We start from the raw sequence: 27906 nt of genomic DNA, 5'->3' as shown, positions 1-27906 counted from the left end.
ATGCAAGTCAAACAAACTTCTGAAGGGATATTTGTTTCTCAAGCTAAATATGCAAAAGATCTGGTGAAACGGTTCGGTCTGGATCGAAAAAGCCATGCTCGTATTCCCATGAGCACAAATGTCAAGATTAGTGCTGATCTAACAAGTAAACAAGTAGATCCTGCTCTTTACAGAAGTATGATTGGTAGTCTTCTCTATCTTATGGCAAGCCGACCAGATATTGCTTTCAGTGTCGGAGTTTGTGCTCGATTTCAAGCCAATCCTAAGGAATCTCATCTTACTGCTGTCAAGAGTATCATTAGGTACGTAAATGCCACTGTTAATTATGGTATATGTTTTTCAAGAGAAACAAATCTTGTGCTTGCAAGATACTTTGATGCAGATTGGGCTGGAAATGCTGATGATAGAAGAAGCACCTCTGGTGGTTGTTTTTATGTTGGTACAAATCTGATAGCTTGGATGAGTAGGAAACATGCCTCAATTTCTCTTTCCACTGCAGAAGCTGAGTATATTGCTGCTGGAAGTTGTTGTAACCAGTTATTGTGGTTGAAGAAATTACTCTGTGATTATGGCTTCACTCAAGACACTATGGTCATTCACTGTGACAATACCAGTGCCATAAATATTTCAAAGAATCTAGTTCAGCATTCTCGGACCAAGCACATCGACATCCAGCATCGTTTCATCTGTGACCTTGTCGAATCCAAGGAAGTAGCTCTTATGTTTATTCCCACAAAAAATCAATTGGCTGATATCCTCACCAAACCTCTTGATGGAAGCAGTTTGAATATCTTAGAAAAGCCATTGGTATTTGTGACATGTCCTAGACATGTCTTTGATTCATGCTCGGATAAGACTCTTCTTTTCCTCTTAGTCTCTTATGTAGGTTGCATGATATTTTTTTTATTATAAATAAAATAAAATAAAAAAATTTGGGGGAATTTGGTGCAAGGGTTCTACTACAACATCTTTCAGCTATCTCATGTATATTTATCTGTGTTGACAATTCACTGTGCTTTGATAAAATATAAATTCATATGGTTAAGTTTCTAAATCTCTGAATTTTCCTGCTGCATCTTTACTAGATTAGTTGCTTTTCTCATGCGATAAAAACTGTGCACTATCCAAGGCTCCCCTAAGATATTTTTTTTCTCTCCTCTGACTTCTAGCTTCTGGATATTTTTAATGAGAGAGATTTTTTTTGTTAAGAGGGTCAAATTAACCAACTCACTAGTTGAACCTAGAACCCATAAATTCTGGCATTCTCTCTAGGTTGCAGTACCAAGTGATAAAAGGCATTCAAAACTGAATAAAAATGGATCAATAAAAAGATCCACCGCTTATGCTGTAAATCTGTTCTTGATCTTGTCCCTAAAGAAACAGTCAGTGACCACATCATTGCGGAAATAGACGGTCACAAAAGGACGATGTAAAAGAAACTATGTTGCAGCTTAAGGAAAGTGTATCAGATGAGGGTAGTCAGGCCCTAGTAAAATAAGGTTTGACTTTTGACTGATCTAACATTGATTTTCTCTCTTGTTTAGAATATTTGGGTGTTTTTAGATAATATCAATGAACTTCATACCTTCTTGAGAAAGCTTTCACACACACACGCATTACATGAGTTAAGTTTACTGTTGAAAAAGTTCTGTCTGCAGAAAATTTTTGCTTATGGATTACTTAACTCTTTTCTATATGGTTGCATATTTTTTACTGGCTCTCTGACTGTTTTCCCAGGTTTTGTTCCATGTGTGTGCTGATTTCTCGTTGACGACCTAACCTTGTTCTTTTCTCCAATTTTTGTTTTTGGTTATGGTTTTAACTAATACTCTGTTTACCCTTTGTCATTGTGTGACAAAAAGGGGGAGTATTTTTTGGTTTTTAGACCGCAAATGTATTTCCAAACCAGTCAAGTGTTTTTATCCCAAAATGGCCAAAGGGGGAGTTTGTTAGTTTTTTAATTGGCTACATTCTGGATAAAACAAAAACACTTTATGTAATGGTTGCGTTTTAACAGGATGGTCGGTTTTCAATTCAGAATCTTCATGTATTTGATCACAAGCTTCTAAAAAGATGTCCATGAAGAGTCCTTCCAAAATCCAAGACAAAACAGTTGGTTCCTGTGCAACCGTCCGGACGGGCCTTTGAAGGCGTCCGGACGCCCCTCAGTGTCCAGCAGATAACAATGAAGACGTCCGGATGTCAGAACAAGACCATCTGGATGCTAGATCAATCAGTATTCAACAAGGAGTTGGATTTCAAAAGTCGACACAGTTTGGGAAGTCTATGCAAGACGTCCGGACGACGTAGCAACACGTCTGGACGATGTCCAATAATTTAGAATATTCTAGAGTTCCGTTGGAATGCAGAAAGGATTTTAGCGAAGACCGTCCGGACACTCGGTCAAGCCGTCCGGACGTGAACCTGATAGAGATAGAATTGCACTATTTCTGAAAGGATATCGCAAAAAACCATCCGGATTTGGCTAACTTCCGTCTGGACGCTCGCTAGCCAGAGCCTGAATCTCAGCAGTTTTAGGTTTCCCGTAAGCCTATAAATAGAGGGCCCTAGGCTTGTGTTCTGTACAGAATTCGACAGTGAATTCCATAGTACTTAAAGAGGATGTTTAGGGAGAATTGAAGATCCACTAGCTCTCAAGTCGTTGCTGGTGTGTGCTCAACTGTTCATGTGAAGTTTATCTTAGGGGTCGGCTATAATACCCGGGAAAAACACTATGCTTAAGATGTTGACGCATAAATAAATAAATAAAAATGTGCGTATGCATGCATAAGTATAAAGCTAAATTATTATTATGGTTAGTTTAAATAGAATTGTATATATGTATATAAGTAGAGAAATTGGATTAGTAAAGAAATTACTAACCAAAGTCGATCGAGCGACTCTACAGTCGATTGAGCGACTTTGGAAGCGAAGTCGATCGATCGGATATTAGAATCGATTGAGCGACTTAAAATTTGCAGGTAAATAGGATCGATCCAGTGACTTTATGGTCGATCGAGCGATTCTGGGTCGAAGTCGATCGAGGGACTTTATTATCCAGTGCTACGCAGTGTTCGTGTAAGCTATAAGTGGCAAATTTTCTAGCTTAGATTCTTGAACCCACACCATGTTCTCGGTTCCAGACGATCATAACCTCTTTTAGTTAGTCTAGTTTGTAAATTTTGGCTCCAAACCAACTAGATTTTTATAGATATTATATAATCATTACCTAAAGATGTGGAATAGTAGCCTAGGGGATTTGGGCTACGATTTTGGGTGATTGGTTGGCTCAAATCTGGCCATTGAAGTGTCTTTTTGCTGGCTTGATCTCAACCATCCAAGGTCATTATATAGAGTATGCACGGATGATCAATTTCCATGAAGAGAAGCCAAATTTCAGCTCAAACACTCTCTCTAGCATGCTGTCTTCTTCTTTGTTTTAGTGCAGCAACTTGGAGCACGAAAATATCCTTATTTTACCATGTTTTCAAGCTCCTTGTAAGCCAAAACTAAGCCTTAGATTGCTCCCCTTTTACCCCAAATCAGTAGAAATTAAGTTAGAACAAACTCCTACCTCTAGATCCAAAAACCAGCAAGCACAACTCACTTCTAGGAAGTTTATCTTGGACAGCAACTCTTCCTTCCTCCTTTGATTTGTCCAAAAGTTGGTGAGTAATCCTTTTTCTATTTTAAAACTATGATTTGTTCTTGCTTTGGTGAAATAATGATTATGTACTTATATATGTATATTGTGTAAGAGTTGTTGATATGTGTATATGGCTAACATGTTTGTGTGTGTTTACTACAAGAGGAAAATGAGTTGGAGTGAGTGAATTGTGTTTAAAGCGAATCAAGAAAATATAAGTGTAAGAATGTGTGTTGAGGTTTCGATATGTGATATATATATAGTAAGGAAATGGGTGTGTGACTTTGTAGGAATATATGTGTTTGGGTTTATTAACTTATAATATATAAATATATAGAGATTTATATCTGTGTGTTATATAGATGTGCAAATAATAAGTAGGGAAAACGAGATTGAAATAGAGAAGTAGAGTGATAGAAAGAAATATAATCATGTGGAGAGACAATGAACGTGTGTGAGATTTCAAAGAAAGTGGAATGTATGCGTGAGTATATCGTTTTACAAATATATATATATATATATATATATATATATATATATATGTATATATACGAGCTTTTTTAATTAATGGTTTATATATATAGAACTAACCTAATTATGATAATGATATTACATTACTATTTTAAATTGATAAGTGACATTCAATACCATAGTCAAAAGGACAAAATAGAAATCTCGTTATGACATTCACTTTTATATGGAAAATGATTTCCTAAGAATAAGAGTAGTGATAATAATAAAAAATATATTCGTGAGAGTCATTTTCACTAATTTAGTATTACTACATGATTGTAATTATGCAGTTGTAGAGGAAAACTTTAGAGGAGAAACTAGTAAGTATCTCTATACTTACTAAGGACGAAGCTGGTTGATTTTTCCTATAATATTATATTTACTTGTTTGCGCGTGTGGTTTTGCATGTTTTATTATTTTTAATAATCTGTCTAATAACAAGTTGTTGGATCAAGATCCATAGTGGGTACATGAGGCTTCACTTGAGTTCCTAGGTTCTCAGTGAATGAGGAGGTACCCGAAAAGAGAATGATAAATAAAAAAACTGGTGTACCACGGTCACCAGGGAAACCAAGGTTTTCAGGAGCCAAGGCTCCCAAAGAATATAATTAAAAGTTAAAGTGAGGAAGTCAAGGCTTCAAATAAAATGTTAACCGTGCCAAGGCCAACAGAGTAGTGGAAAAAAGGCAATACCTAAAACTCTGCACTTAAAACTGTCATTGCTTTATGATTATGTTTATGTTCATTTTATGTCTATGATTCGCGATCATAGATTACATTTTGCATATACATGTGACTATAAGGCCATTGCATTATGTTGCATCTATTAAATAAATCAGCACTCATATTACTATAGGAAACAGTGGACTCACTTTGGTATTTTATGTTGTTGTCTTCTCCTTGTATTGTGTGATAATTCAGGTTATGAAGAAGAAGAATATCAGGACTATCCAGACTCTTAGATGGTTCCTGATGCTGGTTTTGTGAGGCTATACTGCCTTTCTTTTTGGGAACTACCCTGTTGTAGTTCATTAGCCAAGCTCCAGACAATAATTATAATTCTACAATTATGTAGATATTTTGGCTTGTATGACTATCTTGCCCTGTGAGGCATGACTACTACTGCTTTGTATAATTATACTGACTGGCTTACTATATCTATTTTAATGTATTTCAGTAGAAGCTCTGAAGTGTCATTCCCAAGTCTTTATTATATTTATATATAATCCGTTTCCAATAATTAACTCTGATAAGTTAGTAATGTCACGTGAAAATTAAAAAAAAAATTACTTACGCTTTTGTAAAAGCGGGGCGTTACATCGGCCCTAAGGTAAAGAATCCATCAAAATCCCCTTCAGGTGGAAGATCTGGTTGGGAAGCGTTCACGATGGACTTTGTGTCAGAGTTAAAGGTATGACTACTGCATAGGGTTATATGAGTACGAGTGTCTTGTAACTAGCTTTGTTTTTTGATAGTGGATTTCTAGGGTTTGGCTGCCCCAGAGTGGTTTTTCTCTTCTCAGAGTTTCCACTTCAAAACAAATATCTTGTCTTATTTAAATTTCGCATTTAAGATATTTGTTTGCACACAAACACACACACTTGGTTTAAATTAGAAGTCAATAATTATTTTCAATAAGGAATAAGATATCCCATAAGCCAACCACAAAGTGACAAGTGACAATGGATAAGATCTCTTTTTATTTTAAGGTTCAATCTCTTATAAATTACTCTATAACCCCACCACTTATTAATTTTATCTATTGTTATTTGACCCCATCTATTTAAATTCAACTACATTTTATCCTCATATTTAACCATTTATTACCGTAGGACTTATTATTAGTATTTTATCATTCTAATTCCAGTACTCTACTTTAAACCCATTTTATTACAATTGTATAATTATAATCAATCAAAATCTAATATATGTTCCATCTTATTTAATAAATATAATTTTCTAATGCTAAATTATTTATTTAATTTATTGGGTGCTACAAAAAACATATTTATGATGTACAAATTTAAAAATAAAATGTCAGTAATAAGTGTCATTTGGTAAATAGATAGTCAACTCTAAGTCTAAAAAGTCAACTAGTGAACTTTTTGCAAAAATTCACAATATGATAGATATTTCTATTATGAGTATAATGGGCTTTGATTTGACTAAATTTGAGTTCGTTTGACCTATTTTTAGTCCAGTCAAAGTTTTAAGCTCAAATGTTAACTTTAAGTTTTTAATGGTCCGTTTGAGTGTTCGATTTTTGAAATCAGAATTGAATTCTTATTTCGTTTGCGAATTTCGAGGCAAAGAAAATGTGTTTGGGTAGGTAGTAGAGTTTAAATTCTATTTGAAATTGTGTTTAGGTGGGAGTTGTATGAGATTATTTTCTCGCGGATAACCATGGTAGGAAATGATTAGAGATATGAAAAGTTTTGTGTAATGATTGGTGTTACGAAAAGTAGTGTGGAATAATTATTGAAATAATAGTTATATATTATTAAAAAAAATTGAAAAAGTATTATTTAATTTAAATAATTATTAATGGGTTGAATGATTGTACACAAGGGTTGCTTTTGCAATCAATGTTTCTCCGTAAGTCAGCCCAAGTAGGTCCCCCTTGGAGTCCTATAGTTTTTTGAAATAAGAGGGGTATCCGGGTTGAAACTGGGTTGTTGTTCAAAAACTTGGTTTTTAAAAAAAAAAACCCGGATAGAAAACAAATTCTTTTTCGTTGCCAAACGGGCCTTAAAGGTTTAAGTCTTGATCATTAAATTCTTAAACTTTTTTGTTTATTTTCTTATACCAAGGCTAAGGGATAAGATATCCCTAAGCCAAGGACTAAGTGACAAGTGACCCTTTTTGTTTTAAGGTCAAATCTCTTATAAATTACTCTATAACCCCACCGCCTATTAAATCTATCTTTTATTATTTGACCCCATCTATTTAAATTCAACTACAACTTATCCTTATATTTAATCATTTATTACTGTAGCACTTATTATTATTATTTTGTCATTCTAATTCATTTACACTACTTTAAACACATTTTGTTACAATTGTATAAATATAATCACTCAAAATCTAATATATGTTCCATCTAATTTAATAAGTATAATTTACTAATGCTAAATTCCTTATTTACTTTATTGAGCATTACAAAAAACATATTTATTATGTCCAAATTTAGAAATAAAACTTCAACAAAAAGTTTCATTTGGTAAATAGATAGTCAACTCTAATTCTAAAATGTCAACTAATGGACTTTTTACAAAAATTCACCATATGATAGATATTTCCATTGTGAATATAATGGGCTATAATTTGACTAAATTTGAGTTCGTTTGGCCTGTTTTTTTATCCAGTCAAATTTTTAAGCTGAAAAGTCAACTTTAAGTTTTTAATAGTTTGTTTGGACGCAAGCAGAAAAAATTTTCAAATTGCTATAGTTTTCGGGTTTTTTTAAAAATTCGAATGCTTGAATACAATTCTGATTTAATCTGTGTTTAACCCGAATTTACCTTTAATTCACGCTTGAAATTCTGTATTCCTACACTGATAATATGTAAGTCAGAATCGGTCCCACGCGTCATATATCAGTCCCAATAAATGCTTGTGCTTTTCCATTCAAAAATAAAATAAAATAATTGCTTGCTTTTGCAGGTTCAGGTGTCAGTCATCAGATACGTGAACCTTGAGTGAAAACGAAGGGTGTAAAACATTCACTCCCAAACTGAAAAATGTAGAAGATTGCACCGTTGGGCAAATGGTCAGTACATGCGTTCCCATCTACACTGTCGATTTCATTTGTACAGGTTACATTTTCTCACACCCAATAAATTCATAATAGCATGGTAAACCAGGCGGTCAGATTTGGGTTTTGGTTGTGTGTTGTGTTTAATTATTAAACAAAAATTGTTTCAATCATTATTCCACACTAATTTTCATAACTCCAATCATTCTACTTACTTTTCATACTTCCAATCATTTCCTACTATGGTTTCCGTGAAAAAAATACTCTCATACAACTATTACCGAAACAACTCATTCAAAGGCCTATTTGAAATTTCCCTTCCCCTCATATTGGGGGAGGAATTTGTTTTGAGTTATTGTAAAATATGATTGATGTGATATAAAGTTGAAATAATTTATATGGAAAAAGGAAAAATAAAATAAAATAAAATTGTATTTTAGTGGGTTTTTTATTTAAATAGTAATAAAAAAATGTAGATGTCATATAAAAAGTGAAAAAAGTTAAGAATGTTTTGATGTTGATGCTTATTGGGAGAAGTAAAAATGAGAGAAGGGGTGGTGCAGGAGAATTTTAAACAGGACCAAATATAATTTAAACTCTGTCAATCATCCAAACATCTTTATTTGCCTTGGAACTCGAGCACCAAATAATAGTATAATTCAGATTAAAAAAATCGAACATCCAAACGAACTCTAAGGGTTTAAGTCTTGATCATTAAATTTTTACACTTTTTTGTTTGTTTCCTTATGCCAAAGCTAAGGGATAAGATATCCCCTAAGCCAAAAATAAAGTGACAAGTGGCAATGGATAAGATCTCTTTTTATTTTAAGGTCCAATCTCTTATAAATTACTCTATAACCCCACCACTTATTAAATCTATCAATTGTTATTTTACCCCATCTATTTAAATTCAACTACATTTTATCCTTATATTTAATCATTTATTACCCTAGGACTTGTTATTAGTATTTTATCATTCTAATTTCATTACTCTACTTTAAACCCGTTTTTATTACAATTGTATAATTATAATCAATCAAAATCTAATGTATGTTCCAACTTATTTAATAAATATAATTTACTAATGCTAAATTCCTTATTTAATTTATTGGGCGTTACAAAAAACATATTTATCATGTCCAAATTTAGAAATAAAACGGTAGCAAAAAGTACCATTTGGTAAATAGATAGTCAACTCTAATTCTAAAAAGTTAACTTGTGGACTTTTTACAATAATTCACCATATGATATATATTTCCATTGTGAGTATAATGGGCTTTGACTTGACTAAATTTGAGTTCGTTTGACCTGTATTTGGTCCAGTCAAAATTTTAATCTCAAATGTCAATTTTAAGTTTTTAATGGTCCATTTGGGTATTCGATTTTTTAAATCAAAATTGAATTATTATTTGGTTTGCGAATTTCAAGGCAAATAAAATATGTTCGGGTGATGAGTAGAATTTAATTCTATTTGAAATTGTAGGAAATGATAAGAAGTATGAAAAGTTGTGTATAATGATTGGTGTTATGAAAAGTAGTGTGGAATAATGATTGAAATAATAATTATTTATTATTAAAAAGTAATAAAAATTATTATTTATTTTAAATAATTATTATTTAATTATTAATGGGTTGAATGATTGTCCACATGGGTTGCTTTCACAACCGATATTTCTCCGTGCGTTAGCTCAAGTGGGTCCTCCCTGGAGTCTGGTAGTTTTTGAAGTAAGAAGGGTATCCGGATATTTTTTTTCTCAGGTTGAAACCGGGTTGTTATTCAAAGGAGGGTGTTAGAAAAACACCTGGTGCACACCCCCCTCTCACATGGAATATGTGAGTATGTTTGGATGAAAGCAGAAAAGGCTTTGAAGTTGTTATAGTGTTTGGGTTTTTTTGGAAATTCGGATACTTGAATACAATTCTGATTTAACCCGTGTTCAATCCGAATTCACCCTCAATTCACGTTTGAAATTTTGAATTCCAACACTCATAGTACGTCAGTCAGAATCGGTCCCACGCTTCATATATCAGTCCAAATAAATGCATGCTTTTGGAGGTTCAAGAGTCAATCATCAGACGCATGAGCCTTGAGTGAAAACAAAGGGTGTAAAACATTCAATCCCAAACTGAAAAATGTCGAAGACAGTACCGTTGGGCCAATGGCAGGTACATGCGTTCCCATCTACACTGTCGATTTCATTTGTACAAGTTACATGTTCCCACACCCAATAAATTCATAATAGAATGGTAAACCAGGCGGTCAAATTTTTGGATTTTGGTTGTGTTGTGTGTACATCGGATTGTTGATGGACAAAATTTGACTGCCGAGTTTACCGTCAGCAAAACGTGTAAGAGCTTAATGATCAAGACGTAAACCCTTAGAGTTTGTTTGGTTGTTCGACTTTTGAAATCTAAATTCAACTATTATTTGGTGCGCAAACCTAAAGTTGTTTTGAAAACTAAAAGATCAAACCTTAAAACCCTTAAAGCCTAAAAGTAACATTTAAGCTTTAAACTTTGACGAAACCAACAATAGGTCAAACAGACTCAGCTTTAGTTGATTCAAAGACCGTTGTACTCACAGTAGAAAGATCTATCATATGGAAAATAATTTGTAAAAAGTCTACCGATTGACTTTTGACTTTGAAAATTGACTATTTAGTGACAAGTGGCACTGTTTGTTAAAGTTTGACCTCTAAATTTAGACATGATAAATATATTTTTAACGCTTATAATTACTCAGTATAGTATATATACAGTTAATACTTGAATTCTATGAAATTAGATGTAATACCCGAGAAAGACAACCCACTTAAGTTATCAAATTATGTGCATAAATATAAGACTTAAGAATTGCTCTTAGTCTAATTGAGTTATATAGTTATGCATGTAGAGAGTTGGATCAGTAAAGTGAAGTTGATCGAGCGACTTCCTGGTCGATCGAGCGATTATAGGTCGAAGTCGATCGAGCGACTTTATTTTCGATCGAGCACAATTGTGGGGTTAACCATCCGCACAGGTGAAATTATGAGTTCACCATCTCAATATATAATATCGTGACCTCAGTAGTATAAGACTCACTGGTTTTCACAAAGAACCAACTTTTCCTTTGTCTTACGTTCACAATAACAGCACCCATTATTATAAACTTCTGTTTCTTGAAAACACATGTAGCTGATAAAGTAAACACCAACTTTTAAGAAAACATTAAAGTATACTATGCAGTTGAGAACATATATAGAAGTTCCAATCTTTTGGAAGCATCTACATATAGACCCATCAACGATAATACTTTTAATGGGTGGCTCAAACATACATGCATGCTATCACTCCATTATGGGCTCACGCATACACGTAGGCCTTAAGCTAGAAAACAGTGGCATCTTGCTTAACTATACAAAGACCCCAGCATTTCCAATTCTGGACAATGTGACCATCTATGTACATCTAGGCTCAATGCTTTTAAATCAGTTATGCAAACTATTATGAAAACAACTATAGGAAACCCATAAAAGCAAACTCTATAATGCACCCAATAAAATACATGAATATTATTGAATACAACAAAGATGCCGGTCAGGGATGCAAGTCCAATGGTCTTCAACCAAGTTGTGCCATAGGGGATGCAAGCCCATTGGTCTTCAACCAAAGTTTTGCCATTGGCGATGCAAACCCATTGGTCTTCAAAGTCGTGCCATAGGGGATACAAGCCCATTGGTCTTCAAAGCCGTGCGATAGGGGATACGTACCCATTAGTCTATAAAGCTGTGCCATAGCAGATACAAGCCCATTGGTCTTTAAAGTTGTGTCATAGGGGATACAAGCCCATTGGTCTTTAACCAAGCCATGCCAAAGGGGATGCCAACGCAAAGGTCATTCACAAACAATGCTTTATGCTCAAAACACTATATTTTGCCCAATTTCATGATCAAGCTTTTGACAAATAATATTCTCTAAAATCCGTAAACAAATCTGAAAAATAAAGAGACTTCCAATTTTAACAAGTGTGTGTGAACAATGTGCAATAAAATATTAAATGCGGAATTAAAGGAGACAAATATTTTGTTGACGAAGTGGAAACTCAATTAAGAGAAAAACCACTCTGGGGCAGCCAAACCCAGGATATCCACTATTCAGAAGACAAGACTAGATACAAAGTAGTAACACTCACATACCCCTGATGCAGTGGTCATACCTTGCTCTCTAACGTGTAACCCAACACGAACGCCTCCCAACCAGGTCTCCTACCTGAAGGGCTCTTCAATGGAATCCTTTACCTTAGGGCCAACCCCTAAGATAGACTTTGCAGCTGATCAAATCACACACTGGCAAAAGCTAGAGAGCTAGCAGATCTTCAATATCTCCCTCAACAACCTCTCTAAGCTGTAAGGGATTCACCACCGAATTCTGTGTAGAATGCATGCCTAGAACCCCTTATTTATAGGCTTTAGAAGGCCTAAATGGAGTCTGAGGCACGCGCGTCTGGACGGGAGCCTTGGCCGTCCGGACGGGCAACTTTTTCCTTGTCTAGAAAGTAATTCTAGAATTTTTACAAGGCCGTCCGGACACTTCTATTGTCCATCTGGATGCTCAATTTACAGCATTTTTTTCTAAGCTTTCCAACGACGCCAATTTTGTCCCAATCCGATATTTGAGTAAAAGGTTATGACCAAAATACCGGAGGGTGTCCGGACAGCTTAACCGAGCGTCCAGACGGTCAACTGCAACCGCCTTTTCGAAGTACCACTGAAAGCTTCCCTAACAAGGCCGCGTCTGGACGGTGTTGCCCTAGCGTCCAGACGGTTGCACTTTGGCTGCATGTAATTACCATAATAAGGCTTTGAGCGTCCGGACCCTAAAGGCTGACGTCCGAACGGTTGAACTGGTGCACGCAATTTCCATATATGAAGCTTGATCGTCTGGACCATGAAGACTGTCGTCCGAACGGTTGAACTTTGTATTCACGTCTTCCCTTATAGAGAACATCGTCAGGACGGTTGCAGCCGTCTTCCCATAACTGTGTCTTGAGGCAGAAACCCTAATACTTGTCAAACACTAAATGGCGTCCGGACGGTATTGCCACATCGTTCGGACGGATGCACTTGAACACGGGGATCTTCTCGAACTCTGAAGAGCGTTCGGACGATTTACCATTACGTCTGGATGGATGCAACCTTGAATTGTTCGAAGCTTCTAGACACTGATGGGCGTCCAGACAGAAAGATCTCGTCGTCCACACGGATGTTGCTGACTAATGAGCCTCCGGACGAAATACCATGTCGTCCGGACAGCTGATAGGGAACCGAAATAAACTTCCTTGAAAACTTCACAGAATCTTCATGAAGGCCATAGCTCAAGAGTAGACTTTGGATAAAGCAGCATCCCTGTGAAAGCAGCAACATTACATAGAAGTGATTTTGTCCAACAGAATGCAGCCAACACAAAAACAAATAAAATTAAAAATCGAAATTTGACTTCTAAAAATAAAGTGTGTGCAACAAGTGTCAACAAAAATTAAGCACAGTGGAAAGTAAAAGACAAACAGATTTTTGTTGACGAAGTGGAAACTCAGTTAAGAGAAAAACCACTTCGGGGCAGCCAAACCCAGGAATTCCACTATTCAGAAGACGAAGCTAGATACAAGATAGTAACACTCACATGTACCGATGCAGTGGTCGTACCTTGCTCTCTGAGGTGTAACCCAACACGAACGCTTCCCAACCAGGTCTCCTACCTGAAGAGGTCTTCAATGGAATTCCTTACCTTAGAGCCGACCTCTAAGATAGACTTCAGATGTAGCACAACACACTTGAAACAGCTTCAGAGGATCTTGAACTTCTCTGAGCTCTTGTGGAATTCAATACCGAATTCTTGCAGTTCTCAATGCCCAGGGGCCTCTATTTATAGCCTGAGGTGCAGAATGGGCGACTGCTGTAATATGTACGGATGCCGTCTGGTAGGTGAACTTGGGCCGTCCGGACGGACAACTGTGAGACAGGATTTTCCGAAAATTTGCTGAAAATCTTTCCTGTTTAAAAGCCGCGTCAGGGCGGTGAGACACTGACGTCTGGACGGTCGCACTTCCACTGTAAGTAATATCCATATAAGGCTTAGCGTGTCTGGACCAAGGGGGATGAACGTCCGGACGGAAATTCTTCAACACGCAATTTCCATATCTTCTATGCGTGCGTCCGGACCAAGAGAGGCAGACATCCGGACGGTTGAAGTCGAATCGGCAATTTCCTTAACTGATGAGCGCGCATCCGTACCAAGGCTAACTGACGTCCGTACGTTGATATTTGAATTGCAATTCTTGCCTTAAGGAGAGGCGCGTTCGGACGGGATACCACATCGTCAGGACGGTTGATCGATCTTCCCTTTATTGGAACTTGGAAAGAATCTGAGACTATTCAAGTATTGATAGGCGTCCGGACGGACTGCTGCGATGTCCGGACGGATGCAAGCTAGAACAGAAGCTTCTTGATACAGTGTAGGGTCCAAACGGAAAATTAACGACGTCCTGACAGATGATGCTGGTCTGTCTGGCATCCGGTCGGGATGATCACGTCGTCCGGACGGATGGATTAGTGGATAGATGGGCATCCAGACGGGATGACACGTCGTCCGGACGGCTGACAGGGAATCTGAAATCTTCTATCTTTTTTGCAGTGCAGAATCTTCTGAAAATGCTCTGACAAGTGGAATCCCTTTTTACAGCATCTTTATACGTAAGTGATTTTGTCCAAACATAGAATGAGGCAAAAATACTAACAAACTCCCCCTTTGGCCATTTTGGGACAAAAATCACTTGACCGGTTTGGAAATACATTCCCGGTCCAAATCGAAAATTACTCCCCTTTTTTGTCACAAAGGGACAAAGGGTAAAATAGAGTAATGAGAAAACCACACAACAATTACTCCCCCTCAAAGTCTCAAAAGTACAAGGGTAAACAGAGTAATAATATCCACAAACAAAAAACTTTCTAAAATCCAAAACAATAGGAAAATAGTGAAAAGTTTCCAAGTGGCTCAAAATAGAGGAACATAAATCCTCCAAGTACCAAATCCTGTTGATCCATTGAAATCAAGTAACAGAGAGAAATCCGTAAAAGCTGGATTTGTACTACTTCGGCTTCAGGAAGCCCGTAACCATGAACTGAAAATCCTTCAATCTCTTGATTTTGCAAAGCCTAAAACTGGTTATCCGCAGAATGACATCCTCTAAGCAACTGGTCTGCAAGATAACTGAGGAGAGTCACCACTGAACCTCAAACTGATGCAGATCTAAGGGAATGCTACGGAATGCTCTAGATGAACTAGGGGGAAAATCTCATCTTAATCCTGAGACCTTTGGAATTTGAACATCCAACTTCAACAACAGTCAGTTTTCCAAAGGATCCATCTTGTTAGTATTTTGGCCTCATTCTGTGTTTGGACAAAATCACTTATATGTAAGGATGCTGCAAACAGGGATTCCACTATTCAGAGTGAAGTCAGAAGAATTTCAAAGTTCCCTGTCAGCCATCCGGATGATGTGTCATCCCTTCCAGACGCCCATCTGTCTACTGCTCCATCTGTCCGGACGATGTGTCATACCGTCCCGACTCCAAACACTCCAGCATCATCCGTTCGGACGACGTGCTTCTTCTGTCCGGACACTTCACTGTATCGAGAAGCTTCTGTGCCAGCTTGCTCCGTCCGGACGTTTCAGCAGCACGTCCGGACTCCTATCATTTCTCGAACGGTTCACTGATTCTTTCCAAGTTCCAAGAAAGGGAAGATCAATCAACCATCCGGACGATGTGGTATACCGTCCGGATGTGTATCTCAGTAAGGCAAGAATCACAGTTCAAAATGAACCGTCCAGACATCTGGCAGCTGTGGTCCGAACACTGGTGCATCGTATATGGTAACTGACGATTCGACTTCAACCGTCCGGACATCTCCCCCTTATGGTCTGGACGCACACGCATCAAATATGGAAATTGCGTTTTGAAGTTTAGCCGTCCGGACGCTCCTGCCCCTTGGTCCGGACGCGCGAAGCCTGTTATGGAAATTACTTGCAGCCGACGTGCGTCCGTCTAGACGATCGAGCCATCACATTCGAATGATGTTCTTATACAGGAAAGATTTCTCAGCGGAATTTTCGGAAAACCCTGTCGCACAGTTGTCCGTCCGGACGGTCATGGTCCACCGTCCGGACGGCTCACAGGCTTATTTTGCCTGACGCCCATTCTGACCCCCAGACTATAAATAGGGGTTCTTGGGAACTTAGAGCTGCAAGAATTCAGTGTGAATTCCATTAAAGCTTATAGACGTGTTATTTCCTCTAGAGCCATTTTTCAAGTGTGCTGGGCTATAAATCGAAGTCTATCTTAGAGGTCGGCTCTAAGGTAAGGAGTTTCATTGAAGACCCCTTCAGGTAGGTGAACCTGGTTGGGAAGCGTTCGTGTTGGATTACACGTCAGAGATCAAGGTACGACCACTGCATCGGTACATGTGAGTGTTACTATCTTGTATCTAGCTTTGTCTTCTGAATAGTGGAATTCCTGGGTTTGGCTGCCCCGGAGTGGTTTTTCTCTTAACTGAGTTTCCACTTCGTCAACAAAAATATCTGTGTCATTTACTTTCCGCTGTGCTTTCATTTTTGTTGACACTTATGCACACACTTTGTTTTTAGAAGTCAATTCAATTTTTCAATTGGTATCAGAGCTTGGTACACTCTGAGAAGATTAATTTCTTGAGTGTTTTTATATTTGACTTCTATCTTTATTATGTCTCAAACTCTTAATTCTGTTCCTGCCTTTGATGGCTCGAACTATGGCTATTGGAAGGCATGTATGCGGTTCTTTTTGAAATCTATTGACTGTTGGGGTATTGTTGAGACTGGTTGGACTAAACCAGAGGATACAACACTTGAACTAGTCCCTCAAAAGAACGCTCGTCTTTCAAATGACAAAGCCCTCCATGCTCTATGCCAAGCACTTTCTCCATCTGAATTCGCCAAAATTTCAAATTGCGAATCAGCCAAAGCAGCATGGCAAATTTTGGAAACAACATATGAAGGCACAAAACTTGTAAAATCTGCCAAACTTCAGATGTTGATTTCAAAATTTGAAGAAATTAAGATGTTAGAGGAAGAGACATTTGGAGAGTTTTACTCCAAAATAAGTGACCTAAGGAACCATGGTGAGTCTTCGGAAAACTATCTTGGATGTAAAACTCATCCAAAAAATTCTCAGATCTTTGCCCGAGCGTTTCAGGATTAAGGTAACGACTATTGAGGAAAGCAAGGATCTTGAAGAAATGAAGATTGAAGAGCTGGTTGGATCTTTTGAAACATACGAGCTGTCTCTGCCCCCGGTCAAGAAATTAAAGACCATTGCTCTTAATTCTTCCAAGAAGAGGGTAGAAGCCTCCTCCGAAGAAGAATCTGAGGATGAAGAAAAAGCTGTGGCAATGCTTGCCAAAAATTTCAGAAGACTAATGAAAGATGATCGGTTCAAGAAGAAGTTTTCTGAAAAAGCCAAGCAACCTCTCAGAGAAGCTGAACCAGAGGATGAGAAAGATCCCAGAGGACCCCGATGTTTTGAATGCTCAGGCTATGGGCATATCAAGGCCGATTGCGGGAATCTCAAGAAGGGCAAGGGGAAGGCTTACAATGTGACTCTCAGTGATGAGTCCGAAGAAGATGCTCCAGAGTCTGACAAATTTCTGGCTTTTATGGCCCCTTATGTTGAAGAAGAAGACTCATATTATTCGGAGCATAGTGAGAATGAGGTAGAGCTCAAGGAAGCATACAAAACTCTCTACAAAGAGTTTGAGAAGCTGAGGGAAGGCCGAAAGTAGCAAGTTAATGATCTAAACAGTCTGCATACTGAGAAGAGCTCACTGCTGCTCAAGATACAGGAGCTAGAGGAAAAGCTACTTGAGACACAGCTCCAGCTAGAGAGAGTCACTGATGAGAAGTTGACTCGTATGCTGTCCATCCAGAAGAGCCCACATGACAAGACTGGTCTCGGGTATGTATCTTCCTCTTCTGATATTCCTTCTTCCTCGAAGACTGTGTTTGTGCCTCCTACAGTCCCAGAGCTTCCTCCAGTTATTGAAGATAAACAGAAGGAAAAGGTCAATGATGATGTTCCAGGCACTCAGCAGCCTCATTCCATCAGAAGACCTCCTATTTGCCATCACTGCGGTCTCAGTGGGCATGTACGGCCTCAGTGCTCCCTCTTGAAAGCACAAAAGGCCAAAGCCAAGAAAGAAGTGCCTAGACAAGTTCAGTATGGCACTGTACCTGTAATTCAACATCAGACTCCTTGGCATCAAGCACCATGGGGACAAGCACCAAGACATCAGTTCCAAGCCTCTTGGTCTCATGCTCCTCAGCATCAGCGGCCTCAACAGCGGTTTGTACCAGCCAATCAGAGTGGCACTTACAAGAGCAAACCCAGGCATTTGAGAAGCCCTCAAGAGCAATACATCTGTGAGCCTCCTGTTTGGATGCAAAACATGATGGAGTGGATGATGCAGTCTTGTCAGCCACCACCCACTAGAAGGCAGACTTGGGCTGAGAAGGACAGTTACCCCAGGAGGGGGAATAGGCGCACCTAGCAGATTCAGGTGTTCATGCCTAGGATTTGGTTCCTAATCCTAAGGCATCAGGTTTGATTACTAGCATATTTTCCTTGTCATATTTATGTGCTAGTTATCTAGGAACCAGTTGGTTGTGACCCCTTGTGTTTTTCTTGAAAAAACTTTGCAGGTATTTTTGGGGAAGACAGAAAAAGCAGGTCGAGCGACTGTTTTTCTGTAGTGGCATCTCTGAGCACACACAAGTTTGATTGTACCTTAGCATATGATGTCATTCTCCATATTGCTTGTTATGTTGGTTTATTTCTTTTATTAAAAAAAAATAAAAAATAAAAAAATAAAATTTTTGGGGAGAATTTGCAGGATATTATTTCTCTTGGCTTATTAGATATTGCATGCATTCTTGCCTAATATCTCAATTCGGTATGCATTGATTAAATACGCTTAGATATAATTGAGAGTTTTGACTATGCTAGCCAAGTGTTTTTCCTGTTTATGCAAAAAGTAGGATAGCTTCTTTCCTCATGCGATGAAAAAGTGCACTATCCCAGGCTCCCCTAAAGGTACATCTTTCCTTCTCTGACTCTTTACTTTTGGAAATTTTGGATAAGAGAAGAAGTCCTTGATTAGATGGCCAAATTGACCACAGGCTAGTTGAACCTAGCATCTATAAATTCTGGCACTCCCTTCAGTTTGCAGTACCATAAGATTCGAGCAGCAATTCATAAAAAGTTATGTGCTTTAAATTTTTTTAATCACTGCTTATGTGCTTAAATTTACGTTGCCCTCTATGAGCAAGTAAAAAATTATATGTGCTGTATCTTAGGGGGAGTGTATCAGATGAGGGTGTCTAGGCCCTAGCAAGCTATAAGGTTTGACTTTTGGCTAATCTGTCTCGGATTTTCTCTCATGTCTAGAAAATCTAGTTGCATTATGTCATGTCTTGGATAGTCTTACCTTGTGGGAAAAGAGTGTCCACACACACACACGCATTGCTTGAGTTGAGTTGCCTATTTGATTTTTATATGATCAGGAAAAATTATGTGTGCTAATTGAAATCTCAACTTCCTTTTATATCTCTGTGTATTTCTGAGATGCTCTCTGATTGTGTTATTAGTTGATTATGCATGCGTATTCTGACATTGACTTGAGAAAATTTGATCTCTGTAAATTCTTCTCAGCTTTTATGGTGTTTCAGTGTGGAGCGTCCGGACGGTCTACATTGATGTCCGGACGGACTGGTGGTCCGAACGGTTCTCCCTTGGAGTCCAGACGGAGATGGAGCCCACATGTCCGGACAGGACCTGACGGAGTCCGGACGCGTGCTGTCATCATTGTCCGAACGGTCTCTTTATATCGTCCGGACGTGCGCGACCTTTCTGCTCCTTTCCGAGGCAGCGAGCGTCCAGACGTCATCAATCCACCATCCGGACGGGGACCCCACAGCGGCTATAAAATGCCCAGATCGCCGATTTCTCTTCATACCCCACAAAATCAGAAGTTTTGGCTATTTGTGAGTAAGGTTGGCTTTAAGTTTTTGGTTTTTTGCATATATCTCTCATATTTTAGGTATTTTTCTAGTCTTTCTCTCTTCAGTTTTCTTTAAACCTGTTAGAATGTTATTTATTTTTGGAATATGAGATGCATATATCTGCCATGCTGAAATTTCTTGGACTTAGTTGATATTATTTTTGAAGTCCTTTTACTACTGTTATTCTGCCAAATTTGTGTTATCCTAACAAGAATATTTTTTGGAATATTTTTCTTTGGAAATTCTTGTTGGATCTTGTGCAGAATCATGTCTGGCGGCAGTCCACCCCGCAGGGTCCGTTAGAGGCTTGTGGAAGATAGGGCTGCAATCCAGGCCAAAATTATGGACCGCTTTTCCATTGTTGAGCAAAACGTGCTTCGGGCTGATATCATGGTGCCACCACTAGACAACATACTTGACATCATTCAGACCTACAACTGGGGATATCTCCACAGCTGTTCTTGTGTGGTGTACACTAGATTGGTCAAGCTGTTCTACGCCAACCTGGAGGTGGTACAGGATGATGATCGTGGAGTAGTACTTCAGTCCTCCGTTGCAGGCCATCTCATCACTATTGATCCTCAGGTCATCAGTCACATCATCCGAGTCCCAGTGCTCGAGATTTTAGCCAGCCCCTACAATGAGGTAGTGCTTCCTCCATCCCTGGATGATCTCAGGGAATTCTTCCGTGCCGTTCCCCAAGGTGAGGAGCGATCTACTGCCATTAGGATTGGTGCCCTTTCATCCTCCCACCGCATGTTGGCCAAGATCGTTCAGCAGAATATTTGGCCGGTTGCCCGGCGCAGTGATCTGATCCTGAAACGGGCCCAATTTTTCTATGCTATTCACCTCTGCTTGCCTTTCTGCCTATGCAAGCACATTTTGGGGGTTATATTAGAAGCCCGTGATGAGAGCACTGCTGGTCTCCCTTTTGGCCGCCTCCTTACTCAGATTATTCTTCAGTCGGGCATCAATGTCAATGGCGAACCGCTGATGAAAATCCAGCAGCCCATCAGCAAGCGGACTTTGGTGAAGTCTAATGAGCAGCTGCGGAGAGATGACTCCGATGATGAGGCGCCTCCACCTGTTGCTATGCCAGTCAGCTTTCCAGATATGGCTTCATCCTCACATACTGTACCGCCATCTGAGCCAGATCAATCATGCTCAGATTATGGAGGCTCTTGCTGCACTTCAGGGAGGGATGAGCAGCTTGCAAGTGTCTATGTCCTCCATGCAGCAGTCTATGAGTTCCATGCAGCTTGCTGTGCACTCCATCGACTGGTGCATGGAGCAGAACCAGCTGGACCCTCAGGAGTGCCTGAAGTATCATCACCCTAGCAGCAGTGATGATGAGGATGGTGCAGATGGGATTTTACCCATGACTGAGGATGTTTGATTCCCTCTTATGTTTTTTGTAGTTTTTTTGTTAATTTTGAGACAATTTCTGTTTGTGGTTAAAGCTTTTTGGATATATATTACTCTGTTTCCTGGGTCCTTCTGAGACCGTTAGGGGGAGTAATTTTTATGACAGTTAGTTTTTATTACTCTGTTTTCCCTTTGTCCCTTTGTGACAAAAAGGGGGAGTAATTTTTATTTTTGACCGGGAATGTATTTCCAAACCGGTCAAGTGATTTATGTCCCAGAATGGCCAAAGGGGGAGTTTGTTAGTATTTTGGCCTCATTCTATGTTTGGACAAAATCACTTATATGTAAGGATGCTGCAAACAGGGATTCCACTGTTTAGAGTGAAGTCAGAAGAATTTCAAAGTTCCCTGTCAGCCGTCCGGACAATGTATCATCCCGTCCGGACGCCCATCTGTCTACTGCTCCATCCGTCCGGACGATGTGTCATACCGTCCGGACACCAAACAGTCTAGCATCACCCGTCCGGACGATGTGCTTCTTCTGTCCAGACACTTCACTGTATCGAGAAGCTTCTGTGCCAGCTTGCTCCGTCCGGACGTTTCAGCAGCACGTCCGGACGCCTATCAGTTTTCGAACGATTCACTGATTCTTTCCAAGTTCCAAGAAAGGGAAGATCAATCAACCGTTCGGACGATGTGGTATACCGTCCGGATGCGTATCTCCGTAAGGCAAGAATCGCAGTTCAAAATGAACCATCTGGACATATGACAGCTGTGGTCCGGACAAGACCTGCAAGCTACTGCCACAAGTCAAGCAGGTATGGGTCAAGAAGGATGAGACCATTCACCTCTTGAGGGGAAGTGGACTCACCTAGTAAAGGTGAAGTCTTCCCATGCCTAGGATTTTGGTTCCTAAATCCTAGTGCATGTCAGGTATGTTTGCATTGCATCGTTTATCATGTCATATCTTATTCATGCCTTGCATTCTATTTGAGGAACCTTTTTATTCTATCCCTATATTTTCTCTGGTTTTCTTGAGAAACATCTGCAGATATTTTTTTGGGGATGACAGTTAAAGCACGTCGGGCGGCTGCTTTTCTGTCTTGGTATTTCTAAACCTCTCTCCATGAGGACAGGTTTGGTTTTACCTTACATGTTGGGATTAGATATCATTTCCTTTTCCATAAGCATGTCTTTGTTGTTTTTTTTTTCTGTCTCACTTCTCAACAAAAAAAAAAAAAAAAAAATTTGGGAGAAGATGCGGAACTTTATTTCTTTCTTTTGATAGCTTTTCAGATATTGCATGTGTTTTTGCCTGATATCTCCGTTCATTGTGCATTAATTAAATATGCTTATATATGATTGAGAGTTTATGCATGATATCTGCTAAGTTTTCCTCTTGCATCTTAATGATAGATAGTTACTTTCCTCATGCGATGAAAATGTGCACTATCTAAGACTCCCCTAAGGTACATCTTTTCCTTCTCTGACTATTTGCTTCTAGAAATTCTAGATAAGAGAAGAGGTCTTTGATTAAGATGGTCAAATTGACCACATGCTAGTTGAACCTAGAGCCTAAAAATTCTGGCACTCTTTAGGTTGCAACACCATAAGAATCAAGCAGTAAATAATATGCATTATGCGCTTTTAAATTGTATATTCATGCTTATGTGCTGAATTTGCTATATGCCTTGCCCTCTACGTGCAAGTAAAAAAAATTTACTATCCTTCATGGTACAAGTAAAACAATTAGGTGTTGCATCTTAACTTTTGGCTGATCTTTCATTGATTTTCTCTCTTGTTTGGAAAATCTGGTTGTTTTTTTGTCATATCAGTGATTTCATACCTTATTGAGAAAGTCTTCACACACACACGCATTGCATGAGTTAAGTAATCTATTTAAAATTTCTATCTGCAGGGAAATTTGTGCTTATTGAATACTTAACTCTCATTTATATTTTTGCATATTTTTGCAATGCTATTTGACTGCTTTATCAGTTGATTATACATACGTGTTCTGAAGCTAACTTTTGTAAAAAATATTTTTCTGCATATTTTCCTCAAGTTTTAGATTTTCAAGTGTGAAGCATTCAAACAGATCTATTCTTCGTTCGGACAAGTGCAGTCTTACCATATGTTGACCTAGCAGTTGCCATCCGGATGGTTAAGTGACACATCCGGACCGGATCTCTACAAGTTTAAGACTTGCGTCTCTTTCTCTACCATACACACATCTTTGCATTTTTATTGATTTATCATGGCATCTTGTGTGTTTTTCTCGTGGATTTCTCCCGAGATTTTGGCATTTTTCGCACATCTCTTTTCATCCCATGATCTTCATTGTGTCTTCCGTTATTCATTTAAGTCTTTGTGCTTTTAGAATATTGAAATATTTGTTGGGATATTTTCTTGAGATAGTGTGCATGAAAATCCTTCTCTGTTTGTGTGTTGGGCTGATCTTGATATATTTATGCCTTATGAGTAGCTGCATTGCTTATATTTCTCTTTGGCATCCATTTGACAGCCGTCTTAAATACCACATTATTTTTGGAACTAATAGGATCTAATGGTATTTTTGGAGGTATTTCTAGTTGGTTTTGATTCAGGAATATGACATCCAGCTGCTCCCAGTACAATGTTTGACAGATGTGAAAAATTGAATTGACTTCTAAAAATAAAGTGTGTGCATAAGTGTCAACAAAAATTAAAGCACAGCGGAAAGTAAATGACACAGATATTTTTGTTGACGAAGTGGAAACTCAGTTAAGAGAAAAATCACTCTGGGGCAGCCAAACCCAGGAATTCCACTATTCAGAAGACAAAGCTAGATACAAGATAGTAACACTCACATGTACCGATGCAGTGGTCGTACCTTGCTCTCTGACGTGTAACCCAACACGAGCGCTTCCCAACCAGGTCTCCTACCTGAAGGGGTCTTCAATGGAATTCCTTACCTTAGAGCCGACCTCTAAGATAGACTTTAGTTGTAGCGCAACACACTTGAAACGGCTTCAGAGGGACGGAATATTTTTCTGCAAATTTTTCACCAGTTTCAGATTTTCAGTGTGAAGCGTCCGAACGGACCTATTTTTACGTCCGGACGAGCGCAGTCTTGCCGTAAGCTAACCTTACAGTAACCGTCCGGACGGTTAAGTGACAAGTCCGGACGGGATCTCTACAGGTTTAAGACTTGCGTCTCTTTCTCTGCCACACACACATCTCTGCATTTTTATTAATTTATCATGTCATGTTGTGTGTTTGTCTCGCGAATTTCTCCCAAGATTTTGGCATTCTCTGCACATTTCTTCTCATTCCATGGTATTTGCTGTATCTTCCTTTGTTCTTTTAAGTTTTTGTGCTTTTTAGAATATTGGAATATTTGGTGATTGGAATATTTTCTTGAGATATTGTGCATGAAAATCCTATTATGTTTGTGTGTTGGGCATCCAATTAACAATGTCATAATACCACTTTCTTTTTGGGACAAACAGGATCTAATATTTCTTTGTGGTGTTATTTTTGGAAATATTTATGTTTAAATCTTTTCAGGAATATGTCATCCAACAGCTTCCAGCACAATATCTGACAGATGGATCCTTTGGAAAAATGACTGTTATTGAAGTAGGATGCTCAAATTCCAAAAGTCTCAGGATTAAGATGAGCTTTTTCCCCCTAGCTCATGTAGAGCCTTCCGTAGCATTCCCTCAGATTTGTATCAAGTAGAGGTGCAGTGGTGAATCTTCTCATTTATCTTGCAGACCAGTTGCTTAGAGGATGTCAATCTGCGGATAACCAGTTTCAAGCTTTGCAAAATCAAGAGACTTAAGGTTTTTCAGTCCATGGTTCCCGACTTCCGGAACTAGAAGCTGAAGTAGTACAAATTTCTCACCGTTACTTGATTTCAGTGGATCAACAGGATTTGGTACTTGGAGGATTTTTGTTGGTCCACTTGCAGACTCTTCTCTATTTTCCTAGTGTTTTGGATTTTAGAACGTCTTTGTTTGTGGATTCTGTGTAATATGTTTACCCTTGTTCTGTTGAGACATCAAGAGGGAGTATTTTATTACTGTGGTCTTTCTATACTCTGTTTACCCTTTGTCCCTTTGAGACAAAAAAGGGGGAGTATATGTTAGTGTTGGACTGGGAATGTATTTTTAACCCGGTCAAGTATTTTTTGTCCCAGAATGGCCAAAGGGGGAGTTTGTTAGTTTTTGTGTTGGCTGCATTCTGTTGGACAAAATCACTTCTATGTAATGTTGCTGCTTTCACAGGGATGCCGTATATTTTAGAGTCTTCAGATATTCAGAGTTTATTTCTTTGATGAGGGAAGAGCCTTATTATGACAAGTTGCAAGTGTCACAAGTTTCAAGAAGGCTATTACAGTATTCAAGAAAAATTCTGTGCCGATTCCTACTCAAAGAAGTCGGATCCCATGTTTCCATCAAGACGACCCAATCTAAGAGTCCAGACACTCATCAGTCAGCAACTTAAGTCCGCACGAGCTGGCAAAACCGTCTGGACGCCCATCAGTGTCTAGAAACTTTGAACTATTCAAGGTTGCATTCGTCCGGACGTAATAGCAAATCGTCTGACCGCTATTTGAAGTTCGAGAAGATTTTACCATTCCAGTGCATCCGTTCGGACGACGTGTCGTACAGTCCGGACTCTCAACTGTGTAAACATCATCCATCTAGATGACAAGAACTTTCCATCCGGACCTTCCCCTATGTCGAGAATCTTCGAACTGCTCCATCTTGCATTCGTCCGAATGTCTCAGCAGCACGTCCGAACTCCACTCAATGTTCGATCAGCTATGGGATTTCTTTTCAAAACACAGATATGGGAAGGCCACTGTAACCGTCTGGACGATGTGGATTCCCGTTCGGACGCGCTCATTCATAAGGCAAGTCGTGCATTCAAAATCAAGATGTCTGAACGTTAGTTTTCACGGTCCGGACGCTCAAGCTTCATATATGGAAATTGCGTGCATCAGATCAACCGTCCGGACGATAGATTCTATGGTCCGGGACCACCAAGCCTTGATATGAAAATTGCATGCAACTAAAGTACGACCGTCCAAACGACAGTTCAACACCGTCCGGGTGCGGCTCAATTCAGGAAAGAATTTTAGCGAAATTGGGAAAGCCGATTGCACAGTTGTCCGTCCAGACGCCTTATGTCTACTGTCCGAACGGCGCCTAGGTATATCAAGCCAGACGCTCATTTGAACTTACAGCCTATAAATATAGGGCCCTAGACTTGAGAATTGTAAGAATTCGATATTGAATTCAGTAATGCTTAGAGAGTTATATTTTAGAGTTATTGTGTTGAGTTAGTCTCTCTCAAGTCGTTGCCAAGTCCTGTTGCTGTGCTGAAACTGAAGTCTATCTTAGGGGTTGGCCCTAAGGTAAAGGATTCCATTGAAGACCCCTTCAAGTAGGTGACTTGGTTGGGAGACGTTCGTGTTGGGTTACACATTAGAGTTCAAGGTACAACCACTGCATAAGGGTATGTGAGTGCTACTGCTTTGTCTTCTGAATATTTGATATCCTAGGTTTGGCTTCCCCGGAGTGGTTTTTTTCTTAATTGAGTTTCCACTTCGTCAACAAAATATCTGTCTTTTTATTTTCTGCATTGTGATATTTTGTTGCACACTATTGCACACACTTGATAAATTAGAAGTCCAATAATTTTCAATAAGCAATAATGACTGGAAGAATGTTATCTGTCTCTAAAAATGAAATTTTTCGATTACTTGGAATACGAACTCGGGGTTCATATGGGGTCTCCATAATAAGAGTGGATGATGAAGGAGCCTCGGTGCTCACTTTCTCGCCTTTTGCTAGGTGTAAAGCTTTTGGGGCCTCAATTTCCTCCTCCTTCCTATTTTCCACGTGAGTTTCGACCACTTCTCCATTTTTCATTGTGGTGATGGCTTGCACATGATAAGAAGTACTCTCATCCACCATGTAGTGTCCATCAAGATTGGCCACCTGCTGACTTTGAAGCTCATCTTCTTCTCTATTGAGGTGGCTAATGATTTGTTCAACATGAGCTTCCATCTTGGCTTCTATCTCAGCGAAGAATTGAGGGGTATATTGTTCCATCTTGTTTATAAATTTCAACAGCTAATCTTGAAGGTCAAAATCCAAATGAGGAGATGGTATGGCTTGAGACTGCTGTTGTGGAGACCGGTATGTGGAAGAACGCTGCAGTTATCCTCAAATTCAACACAATATGGAGATGATTGCCATTGCTGGTGGGGAGGATTGAAGTTAGATGGTGGATAGACCGCTTAATTGTTGAACTGCGAATTGGCTTGATAGTGCAGTTCGTGACACTGTGGGGCTGAATTTCCTGTGGCTTGATCATGCCAAGAGAAATTATGATGGTTTCTCCATTCCGGGTCATAATAATCTGAGTAGGGGTTATTTGCCGGTCTAGAGAGAGCCTCTGGCTCTAAATCAATGTGATCACCCAAAGTGAGTTTGATAACCTTCATAGG

At 39.0% G+C, this 27906-nt stretch overlaps 1 protein-coding gene across 1 annotated transcript; it reads left to right on the top strand.

Moving 5' to 3' along the window:
* On the top strand, nt 1–27845 carry LOC133871516 (secreted RxLR effector protein 161-like). Its single transcript, XM_062308955.1, has 3 exons — nt 1–529; nt 27530–27595; nt 27733–27845. The coding sequence occupies exons 1-3, from the start codon at nt 1–3 to the stop codon at nt 27843–27845; spliced, it is 708 nt and encodes a 235-aa protein (XP_062164939.1).
* The last annotated feature ends 61 nt before the right edge of the window (nt 27846–27906 follow it).

This window comes from Alnus glutinosa, chromosome 6, assembly GCF_958979055.1.
Source record: "Alnus glutinosa chromosome 6, dhAlnGlut1.1, whole genome shotgun sequence".
Classification (NCBI taxonomy): Eukaryota; Viridiplantae; Streptophyta; class Magnoliopsida; order Fagales; family Betulaceae; genus Alnus; species Alnus glutinosa.
This window is presented reverse-complemented; position numbering and strand designations above follow the sequence as displayed.